Source organism: Uloborus diversus, chromosome 7 (genome assembly GCF_026930045.1).
Source record: "Uloborus diversus isolate 005 chromosome 7, Udiv.v.3.1, whole genome shotgun sequence".
In the NCBI taxonomy this organism is placed as follows: domain Eukaryota; kingdom Metazoa; phylum Arthropoda; class Arachnida; order Araneae; family Uloboridae; genus Uloborus; species Uloborus diversus.
Window position 1 is genome coordinate 36,874,394 of NC_072737.1, and position 12,368 is coordinate 36,886,761.

The window sequence follows — 12,368 nt, forward strand, 5'->3', positions numbered from 1 at the left end:
TCGTTCGAAGCAGTTTCACTAAGTATGGGCACCTAACTGGCAGATACAGTCAAGTGCCCATACTTGGGACAATTTTTAACTTTTACCTTAAGTTGTATATTAATTATATATTTTTCATTTTAACTAACTATATTTTTAATTACAGCCTTAGTACTTCACCTCAAGGCAAGGCATAGATGTGTAGATATGTCCCTTAAAAAATAAAACAACAACAAAAAAATGTTCATTGTCCCATGTTAAAAATTCTCCTTCCTAACTTAGGACACTTAACATTTTATTCTTTATTTTTTTATATTTATTTTATTATGTATGCGGCAATAGGGCCGCTTACATAAAGAAATAAATAAACATGTTTTGGACACTTATTGTCATTGTAAAGAAGTTTACTTTACAACTAAATAAAGAAAAAACAACTTGAGATAGAAATAATACAGTCTTTTAAAATTTTAGATTTCCTAATGTATACTTACTCCAAAAATATTGATTATATCCCCAGCCTTTTTAATTATTTTGAATGCAATATTTACGCATTCCCTTAATACATTTGGAAGCATAAAAGTATTCGGTGAGCCTAAACAGTTCCTCATGCAGCTAATTCGTAGCTCCCTAATTTTCTCATTTCCCATCTTTTCATATTCATTTTCATTCCGTCATAATTCGTGAAATTAATAAAAAATAAATTATTCTCATTTGTACTTTGAGACTCATTTTCATTAGTTGAACTAACATTCGTAATACTTCGGCAAAACTTCTTTTACTCATCAATAGATTCCGATTTTTTTGTACCAATGACAAATTTTCTGTTCTATGCATGTATGACACATTTATTGTCATCAGAATAGTCATCATTTTAGAAAAATTTTTAACCATTTTTTTCTTGGTACAATTATAGCATTTATTTTCGCTCAATATTCCTCCTAGGCATATTTTTTATGCCTTAGTACCCCAATTTCAAGCAGTGTCCAAAGCTTGGAGCGTATTTGTAATTTCTCAAATTTTTGAATAAATTAGTTCAACTGAATTAGCTGAGTGGAAATGAATGTTCACAAGTAATGCCCAAGTACATAGCTGAGAAAAAGTATGACGAAACCATGGACATCCGCTGCTCAGTATACATAGGTATCCGAAGTTTTTTAAATTCTTAAAAATCGCTTATTTGGTCAAAATTTTCAAAACAATTAAACTCACCGATAACGCTGATGAATCAAAGTTTAACTCACATAGCCTGAAAAAATAACTATTCATTGATTCTGTAACACCATTTATTTCTTACTAATGAAACACTGACATATTACATACATATCACACTCCAACATCCCCCGTACCTACTAGAACTATGTGCTTTTACCTGTTGGATGGGGCCCTGAAAACAGCTCTAATTTTTTATCCATACCAGAAACTGAGCAATTCCTGAACCTGAACCACCAGAGGTATTGATTCACTTGGAGGATTTTGTCATTACGGCATCAGGCAAATAAATATCAAAAATCAAAAATGTAATGCAATAGCCTTAAAGCTTTTTATGAGAAACGAATTGTATAAAATCCGATAATTTTGTTGCGGTATTTCATTGCTGCCAACATTGAAGAAAAATATTGTCTTGTAAAGTAGGCTTGCCAGACGTCCCGGTTTGATCGGGACAGTCCGGTTTTCAGCCAAAATCCCGGTGTCCGGCCAGTTTACTTCACGTCCCGGAAAAGATAAATTTGATTACAGAAGACCAAAAAAGTCCAAAAATAATAAACTGTGGAGGATTATTTAGGATAATTACTTTGTCATTTGAAACATAGACTTGTAAAATCGCTATAGGATCTGCCTGTGAGGATTTTTACAAGATAAAAACCAAAAAAAGACTTTCTAAAAAAAGTCTTAGCAAATAAAAATACATGTAAAAAATGATCAAAATTTTATTTCTCATTCAAAGTACTCTTCTTACAAAAGTAAGAAGAAATATTTAAACATGTAAGAAATGAAATGTTTAAATTTATCTGCTTGTGTCATTTATTACTACCCCTGGTTAAGGCTCATAAATCGTTACCATTTATTCTTAGCATTAAGAATGAAACACTCTAAAACACACTAAAAATCAGCCAGGGGTGTGTTCGCTTATGAATACTTGCGACGGGGGGAAGGGGGAGGCATTCCGGAGTCCCGGTTGACCATTTCAGAAATCTGGCAAGCCTATGTAAAGGCACGATTCCAGATATCACATTCATTCAACTCTTAACCTTCTCTACTGGATTTATTATTAGTTTGGTTTGCGTCATTACCAGCGAGCTTCAATTGAGCTGCAATCCAACAATGGAAAGGATGTAACTTGGAAAATCCCATCATCTATTGAAAAGTTTGAAAAGCAAGAAAACACTTTATTTAGCATTTATATCCGTTTTAATCATAATTTGCCTTATTATCTGTTCATTAAAATCCTCTTTCTTAACCAGCACTGACTATTAATTTCCCCATTTTAACATTTTATTTACCTTTTTAACAATTTATTATCCACTTACTAACAGATTATTTATGTACCCTTATTTGCTGATAGGACTTTAAAACGTGCCATCAGTTGGACTTAATATTTACATTTAGTTGATTGTGTGACATTACTACAGTCTCTCCTGAAAACACTATGAGCGTTTCTCAACTACAGTGGGGAAAAAAAAAAGAAAGAAAGAAAAGAGAATACGTTAAAAAAAAAACTGCTGGATACTCAAAAATCTGGCATTGCATAAAATTTTCTAGTAACGATATGCAGTCAAATGCCCATACCTGGGACAGTTTTGAACTTTTACCTTTAGTAGCACATTAGTTATATGTTTTCCATTCAAGCGAAATATTCTATTTTTAGGATGTGCCATATAACTTACCTAAGGACAAAGTATAGATGCGTAGATATGTCCCTTAAAAAAAAAAGAAAACAAGAAAATATTCATTGTCCCAAGTTAGGGGCCACCCTCCCTAACTTGGGACACGGGTCCCTAACATTTTCAACTTTCTTTTATTTATGCAGCAATAGATAATAGTTTGGAGCACTAACTATCATTTAAAGAAATTTATTTTACTACTCAATAAAGAAAAATAACATTTTGCAGAAATAATATAATTTTGCAAACGTTGAATAAGTTCAGAATGTATACTTGCGACTGAAAATTTTGAATGTCTCCCCAACCTTCTTAATTCCTTTGGATGTAATTTTTTCAGTGTTCCCCTCAATATTTGGATGTATAAACGCAATTGTTGAACCCAAATAATTCTTAATGCAGCTGAATTTTTGTCGCATTAAGAACGTAGGTAACCAAAGTTATTTCCATACTTAAAAATCGCATATATTTTTTTTGAAATTTTCAACATCATTAAACTAACCCATAAAGCTGATACATCAATATTTAACTCACATAGCCTCAAAAGCTAACTATTCATTTATTCTGTAACACTACTTATTTTTTTTACTGGTGAAATACTTACTGGTGTACCAGTCGTCAAACCTAAATTCGGCAAAATGTCCCAAGTACTTGACTATAGCTTATTTTCAAGTAACTTTGGTAGCGCTACTTAAGAAGAAGCTACAATGTTACTAAAAACCTTTATGAAAGTCCAGTTTTTCAGACTTTCAGGCAGTACTGTTTTTTTTTTAAATTGTATACACATATTTACATTTTCTAGCAGATGCAACTCTCTTTTTTGTAGTAACACCTGTTGACTCAAGAAGAACGCCCTAAAACGTTCGGGAAGCCCCTTTTTTAGTGTTGAGCAATGCGCCTGAGTGCTCGAGAACGCGAAAGCCTACTTGTACACCAAGCAGGATATCTGGCCCAGAAGCGACTTGCCAGAGGTTGTCGATTAAACCATCCAGAAACTGTTGCACTAATCGCTTGCCAGGTAAAAGATTTCATTTTGTCAAGTTTTTATTATTAAATACTTAAAATGAACAAATAATAACTTTCAATTTACTCGTAAATTAAAAGGTATCAACTTTTAAGGAAATTAACAGTTAACGCAAAAATAGCTGATGCAATAAATAAATAAACTAAGCTCAAATATCTATTAAAAAAATGTTTTTTGAAAATTTAACTGTTGGTTTAGCTGTCTGAATGTTCGTAATTGTATCCCAAATTATTGCTTTTTCAGTACCTAAAAATAACTAGTGAAATCCTGTTACAACGAACTTCAAGGGACCGCAAATTCTGTTCGTTGTAACGGAAATTTCGTTGTAATGGAGTTCAATCAATGTAATAGAAATTAAATCAGGACTGAAAATGTAATTCTTTGAAACTGATATTTCGTTGTACTGGTATTCGTTGTAACGGGATTTCACTGCATTTGCGATTCGAAAAATAAATTACAACAAAATAAATAATTTACTGAGTTTTAAACACTCACTTTAACCAATCGTTGCTGTGATGTAAAACATTAAACACTTATTGAGGAGTATGACAAAATTGTTTTTGATTCTAAAACCAATAAATGAAGATTTCTTTCTGAAAAAGTAGTAAAATCTAGAAAAAGTGCACCGTCAAAACAAATTTTTCAGCATCTATAGAGTGGAATTTTTTTAGTTTATACAATAGCCACCTCCTATATGAATCACGTTTGTTCTAAACAGTTTTGTTTACTAATAATAAAGCTGAAAATCTCTCTGTCTGGATGTCTGGATCTCTGTGACGCGCATAGCACCTAGACCATTCGACTGATTTTCATGAAATTTGGCACATAGTTTGTAGCATGGGGGTGTGCACCTCGAAGCGATTTTTTGAAAATTCGATGTGGTTCTTTTTCTATTCCAATTTTAAAAGCAAAACTATCATAAGATGGACGAGTAAATTACGAAATTATCATAACGTGGAACCTTAACATGGGCCCAAGCCAATTGGCGAGATACGAAATTATCATAACGTGGAACCGTAACATGGGTACAAGTCAATTAACGGGAAAATTCACCATACATTATTTGTAAATATACAGGCGAACAAAAAGATCTTTTAATTTTTCTATTACGGGCAAAGCCGTGCGGGTACCACTAGTGATTCTATAAAGCGGCTGATTCAATAAAGCGGCTAATTTAATAAAGCTGGATTTTATTCTGTTTTTAACAATTTGATTCATTAAAGCGGTTGATTCAATTAACCACTGAGTCAATCAACCGGCGTCCACTGTATTAATATTCAAGTGTGTATGCATTGTTTATTTGTGCTAGCTAGCCAAGAAATACTTTTTCACTTCAGATCCAGGAATTTGCTCGGAATGGAGATACAGTCGCAATACTAATGAATAAAGGTCGCCTGCTTCTTGGTAAGTTTCAACGTTTTTTAACTCGAAACAAATGATTTCAACGAATGAATTATAAATGTCTACTTTAAAAATTGTCTATAGCGGTGAAGACTTTGAGCTCTATCGGCTCACAGAATCAATTAAATCGTAAAGCTTTTTTACGTAGTCCTACCCTACCCTTATGTAGATCTGTCTCAAAGTAATTTTTAAAGTGGTTTCCTTGCTATATTAGTCAACGTCCGATGCAAAGTTAGTTCAATTTATAGTTCAAGAGCCCATTGCTCAAATTGTTTTTTTTACGCGAGGGCCGCACCTCATATTTCAACGACTCTTGCGGACCAGAACACATATAAAATTTCCAAGTTTTCGAAATGTTGATGTAAAATATAAAAAAGGGGAGAAAGTAACAAATGTCGAAAAATTGTTGTTATCATGACTTGATGCTTATTTATTAATTGCATCTTCTTTCCAGAAACCAGTTTCTGAATATTTGGCCCAAAATGCGCGACATTTTGAATAACCGTGATTTCTTATTTGTAGCATTGCACAAAACGACGGCCCACACGAGTTAGTTTCGCGAGTCGTATGTGGCTCGTGAAGAGTAATTCAGACATCTTGCGCACGTCACGTTTGGCACGTTACGGACAGACGTACGTTTTCCGAAAGGGTAGAAGCCTTCATAAATTGCGGACGCAACGTAAAGCACATGACAGTACTCACCCAATAGAGATAATCTTGTGGAGATCAATGAAAGGCGACTCACAACTGGACGGACGTCAAATATCTAGCTTCTCGTCACGTTGAGGGTTCTATACATACGATACGGCTTGCTGTCATGGCAACGCCGGCGGAAAACTGGTTTTAGGGAGAAAAACTCGTTGCGGACGTGACGTGCGGGCGATATCTAGGGCCTGTTCGCACTACGGCCGTCCGTTCCGTCCATTCCGAGTTTTTCACCCGAAACAGGTTTTCTTTGCTGGTTGCCATGACGGCAAGCCATCTTGGACAGGATTAGTTTCGATCAGAAGAACCTTGACGGCAATCCGTCCCGTTCATCCCGTTTTTTGACGTGACGGACTAGCGACGAAAATAGAGTAGCATTCACATACGGTCGCCGCACATCAATCACGGGGCTGAAGTTACCCACCAGAGAAAAGAGCTCGCTGCATGGAGGGAACCAATGAAATGCTGTCCTAATTTTGACGGCCGTCAGATATTAAGGTTCTTCTAATCGAAACCGGTCCCGTCCAAGATGGCTTGCTGTCATGGCAACCAGCAAAGAAAACCTGTTTCGGGAGGAAAGGAACGTGATGGACTGGACGGACGGTCGATTTGTGAACAGGCCGTAGGATGAGACCACTGCTCTATATAATTTAAGAATGAAATATACTCAGGAGTCAGGCATCGGGAAATTTTTTATTTAAGAAAATTATATATTACAGACTGTGCACCAATGTTATATTTTTTGAAGTAGTTCTCTGTTTTTTTTTTTTTTTTTTTTGGTTTTGTTAATCTCTCCCCTCCTCCTCCTCCTTCCAGTCTAAAGACATTAACTAGTATTTCAATCAAAATTTATATCAAAGATCTTATTCTCTATATTTGTACTTTTTATACTATATTTGTACTTTTTAGGTCGTCAACAATTAATGAAAGGTGTTGAAGACCTAATACACGAAGTCCAAGTTGAAGCAACTTTTCCTGATGGCACAAAATTGGTATGTCCGCATATTGAGTAAGGCACAAAATGTCCTCGATAGTCTGTAAACTGAAGAGTTAACATAATAGTGATTGAAATCTGTAAATTAATGAAGGTTGGAGGTAGAGGTAATCTCAGTGGTGTAGTTCTGTGAAAAAGAAGGAGGGGCGTTTAAAGGTAGGATAATGAGATAAAAAGATGGGCAGTCACTTATGTTAAAATTCTAATAAGAATGGATAGGATAATGCACAATTAAAAAGTATGGAAATGCCACGCCCTTACGTCCCGTCGACTACACAACTGATCGATATAATGGTGATGGAATTTGATAGAGAGATAGATAGATTAGACAATTGAGGAATAAAGCCATTGGTCACCGGCCTCCACAAAGTGGTGATTGAAAGTCTACACAATAGTGTATGGGCTCGACAAAAAAAGTGATTAAAGTCAACACATTGGTGAAGACGCTTATGTTTAAATGCAAAAAAAGATAAAAAGTACGGGTAATTAGTGCTCTAATTTAAAAAATAGCGAAACGCAATCCCCATATATCCTCACGACTACACTCCTGGTCTATATAATAGCCATGGAAATCGATAAATTAATTAGAGAATAGGGGAATGACGCCAATACATTGATCAATGGAATAGATAAAGTGGTGACTGAAAAGTCCATGCAATAGTGCATGGGATGGGTTTGACATAAAAGTGATTATAGTCAATACATACTCGTAGGTGAATAAGGTCGACAAATCAAGCTTTCCATCAATTAAAATATAAATTTACAACAAAAAAGTAACAAATAATTCTCAAACGTCTAATTATTTGTCATAAGTTTCAAAATTTTCTGTTAGTTTTTCTTAGTGAAGCTAATTAACTTTGCAGGACAAGGAATCTAGATGCAGAAATAAATTTTGAAACAACAGCTTAATTTGAAAACTACAATGGTTCAAAGGTTAAGGGTCTTATTCGTTGTCTCTTGGATTTAGACGTGTCTTCTATTTATCGTCATTCGAGGATGGATTTTTTTAAATCTTCAGCATAATTCTGTACCTTAAAGCCAGAAGGACGTTAGTCATAATATGGTTAATTTGACAGGAGAGAGCAAAAGCGTTTTTCTGGCAAAGGGTGGGACGCGCACTGTTTAAACCTTGGAAAAATTGAAAAGGATTTTTTAAAAAAAGAATTACATTCACATGGCTCGATGAGGAATATGCTTCTACATACAATGCACTAATAAACGGAAAATCGCAATTTTCGGACTGAAAATCTTCTATCTCGAGGTACGGAATTTTCTTTTCACTATCTTCTGTATCCTGAGGAAAATGGATTTGATAATGAAAAGGTTTTGAATTTAAATGAATTTACTCGTTTAAAGAGTTACTGAACACATTTGATCATTCATCAATTATCTCTTGGATTTGTTTGCGCAATAATTGCAATACTTCTTTAGTTGAAGCTCCTACTTTCTTGTAAGCACTGTTACTCCAGAAGTAATGCAGGGATTGAAACAAAAACTTGTATGCAAAGTAACCCTGATTGAGAGTTAGTTTTTATCCATTTTAGCATTACAAGCTTTTTTTTCTGTTTTTAAAAATTAAGATAATGAAATTCTTTTTTATTTCAGAGTTTTTTTAACTCCTTAAACAGTTTAGAATGGGGTTGTTTCCTTCAGTCAAAAGTAGTACTTTTAGTCACTGAAATTGATAGAATAAGCAAAGAAAATAACATGGACCCAGAAAATTCTTTCATTTTCCCAACAGTTATTTTTTAATTAATTTTTTTAAATATTCGATTTTTCAAACAAGCCGTGGTCTTGATGACATCACAAATGATGCTCTTTGGCGCATTTTGTACCGCGTTTCCACGTTATGGTAATCAAGCAGCGAATCAAAATTGCGCTTTACGCTTACTATCAACCATATTGTAGCCAATACACGTGAGTAAAAATGCGAATTAAATATTTTGATCTGTGAATGGCAACACAGAATGGCATTTCATCATTTGTGATGTCATCGGCAAGAAATGTAAATAATGGAAGCACACTGATTTAAGCAATTTTTTAAAAATATTAAACAAAAACAAATTATTTAAAAAAATATTAGATCCTATGTTTTTAAGCATGTTCTTTTCAGAAAAAAATACTTTTAAAATTTTGGAAACGACCCCATTTCAAAATATTACTTCACTTTTTCTTTTGCAGGTTACTGTATCACATCCAATATGTCGAGAACATGGAGATTTATCGTTGGCGTTAGAAGGCAGCTTTTTACCAGTACCAGATACAAAGATTTTCACAAAAGTACAGTTACATATTTAGCATCCACTCTTCTTGAATCTTAAGTACAGCTTAGTATGCGTCATAAAAAGTAAATTAGTTTCAATGACAGTTATTTACCATGGTTGCATACTTCGCTTCAGCTATACGTTTAAAAAATAGTAGTCAGCACTGTGACAATCATTTTAAAATACAGTTACACATAAATATATTTATTTATCCAAGTTACACACTTCGTTTCACCCACGTTTAAAAAATGGTTGTCAACGCTGTGGCATCCATTTTAAAACTTTTTTCAAACCTTAAACTTTTAACTGTCATGCCCGAGATTATCTCGGGCACTAGTAATCCATAATCGGATTTTTTTTTTTTTTTTTTGAATGCATTGTAATGTTATACTCGAATATATATCTGAATAAGTTTGTTTCGGGTTCATATCTTTGTTAGACCCGAATTTTTTTCGGGAAAAGTTAATTTGTGCTCAATTTAATAAATAACAGATTTTTCTGAAGGTTTCAAAGGCGTAATGTTTTATGTTAAAAGGGTGCGACACTTTATTTCTATTTATTTTTCTATTCATCTATACATATTTTGAACATAATAAAATTATTGTTTCCATTTTATTTTATTTTTTTTAGAAAATAATGCTTTACTTAAAGCGAACCCCTGCCGCGACCGCCTCAATCGAATATATAGTGGCAACAAAATTAAAACATGTGATGCAAAATATCAATTTTTAACTACTAAGTATATTTTATTTCGTACTAAATATTTGATTCTAGCAATTGAATAAAATGCCAGTTTATGTTCTCAAATCATCAACATTTGACAGTTTATATCCGACAGTTAAATCCACCAATACCAAAAAACACACCTAGAAGATTGGACAAGATTTATTTTGAGCAGAACTGATTTAGATGATTTCTACCAGTGATCATCAAGCTTTGTTGTAGCGAGCTCGATTAAAATTTTCCAATAAAATGGAAAAGCTTTACACGAAAAGTTCGCCGTTAGTTTTTCGTTAACTTCTGCTTTGTTTTCCTCCTTTTACATTGAGGACTAAAATTTATCATCAAGAAAATCTTACTATTAATTGACTTGCATTATGATAATTCGCACACTCGATCCAAATAATTTAACTAAAATTTAACCAAGCTTTTCACTGTTTATTCAATAGACGGTAATTTGTATTTAAAAAAAATGGAAAAGGTTCTTTATTTCAATTTCACAGCCTTCCAATCTGTCTCAAAGTATTAGGGGATGGTTTACACTTTTAGAAAAGGGCTTCTTTCAATGCATTCTCCGATTAGATAGCAAAAAATGAGTCCGCCAGCTAATTTTCATTTTGACGAATGAAAATCTTCTCTGTATTATTTCAGGAAGGAAATTCTGATAAAGATGAGCCCCCGTCAATTAGGAGAATTCCTCCTGGAGCTGTCTTGCCCAAAATTGATGGTGGTCCCATTTCTCTAAACGAGGGAAGAAGAAGAATTGCTATCCAAGTGACAAGTATGTGTGACAGACCCATTCAGGTAGGAAATGATAATACATGCTATAATTTTTACAATGGTTACGGCTCAGTTTTTTGTAGGCACAAAATTATCAGATAAGGTTCAACAAGGACTTTATCAGGACTTAACAGGATTGCATTGTAGGGCCACTTCAAGGTTTATCTTTGAAAAAATTGGATTCCAGCAAGGGCGCCCATACGGGGGGGCAAGTGAGGGCTCAAGCCCCCCCCCCCTTTGAAATTAGAACTTCCTTGCTTTTAGTACTTTTTTCTTTGCAAAAATGATAAAACATTTCTTTTCCAGCCTATAGTGAAAGTTATTAAAAATATCAAATTCTAATAACTCTAATCTGTACTGAAATCGGTTACTATGGGGAAAATATCCGGAACCCCCCCCCCCTAAAAATTTTGCAGATGGGCGCTCATGGATTCCAGGTACCCAATGGATTTAAAAGTGCGTCCCTCTACGTTTGAATGCGTTGGGAAACCTGGAATCCTATATTTTCAAATGTAAACTTTGAAGTGGCCACTACTGAAGCACTATTAAGCACTGGCCACTACTGGTGTGTTTATCTCATATTTTGAAAATCATCTATAGTTCATGGTGATCATTTCTAATACCTTTTGTAAAAGACTCTTTTTACGCAGAGCTTCTCTTTTACAATAGCCACCTTATAGAATCTAAGAGGATGGAATATTCGCTTGCATTTGCCATCGCAATTTTACCAGGGCTGCGAAGTCGAAGCGAAAATTACCGACTCCGACTCTGGAAATTTCAGAGTTTTCAACTCAACTCCGACACCTTTACCCCAAAATCTGTTCGACACCGACTCCTACTTCGCAAGTGGCGAAATTTGAGGGAAAATGATCGACTCCGATTCTTGGAAGTTTCAGCTTTCGGCTCCTTTACTCTGAAACCAATCTGACTCCGATTCTGCAGTCCTGGATATTACGTGAAACGCTCTGAAGGATGGAAAGTTAAATGCAACAATTTCTACCAGCTAGACATTTTTTTCAGAAGTATAAGTTATAGATTGTTGGACATTGCACAACTCATGTATACAAACTGAGAAACACTATTATAAACACTTAATCACCTAAATCACACTTGAGTGGTGATATAGAAAATTCACTACATCAGTTTACTTTTTTCAGGAAGGATTTAGAAGTCCTCAACAGAGGGAACGAAAAATTATTCTAAAAATATCAATAAAATGCTCTGCGATAGTCTGCCGTGAGAGAAGTCAAAGAGTGGAAGTAAATCTAGAGATAGACTGTCATATTGACAGCGTATGTCGCATTTAGGGGTTCCTAGCTCAACCGATGACTCTGCTCGTATTGAACGAAGTTAAGTTGTTTGATACTTTTGTTTCATTGAAATCTGAATGTATTTCAAGGAAAGCCGCCGTAAACATAAAGTTTACCAAAAGAAAATCCTCTTATTTCTTTTAGAGGATTTATCATATTTTTAATGAATTTTGAACATGACTTCAGAAAGAAATTGAGAAAATACCTAAACCTTTTTCTCCCACTCATGCATCATTAAATGGGCGCTGTTTTCAGTCTTCTTAGAGCCGTGTAAAGTATTGCAAAGTCAAGTACCTCCCAACCAGTATCCCA

General features: G+C 34.4%; 1 protein-coding gene across 1 annotated transcript in view; it reads left to right on the forward strand.

The window, feature by feature from the left end:
* Positions 1 to 3,750: 3,750 nt before the first annotated feature.
* LOC129227063 (urease subunit alpha-like) overlaps positions 3,751 to 12,368 on the forward strand; it is a 32,560-nt gene continuing 23,942 nt past the window's right edge. The window contains exons 1-5 of the mRNA XM_054861707.1: positions 3,751 to 3,876; positions 5,220 to 5,286; positions 6,898 to 6,980; positions 9,164 to 9,262; positions 10,618 to 10,770. Of these exons, the coding sequence (XP_054717682.1) occupies positions 3,751 to 3,876; positions 5,220 to 5,286; positions 6,898 to 6,980; positions 9,164 to 9,262; positions 10,618 to 10,770 (528 nt within the window). The remainder of the gene's footprint in view (positions 3,877 to 5,219; positions 5,287 to 6,897; positions 6,981 to 9,163; positions 9,263 to 10,617; positions 10,771 to 12,368) is intronic.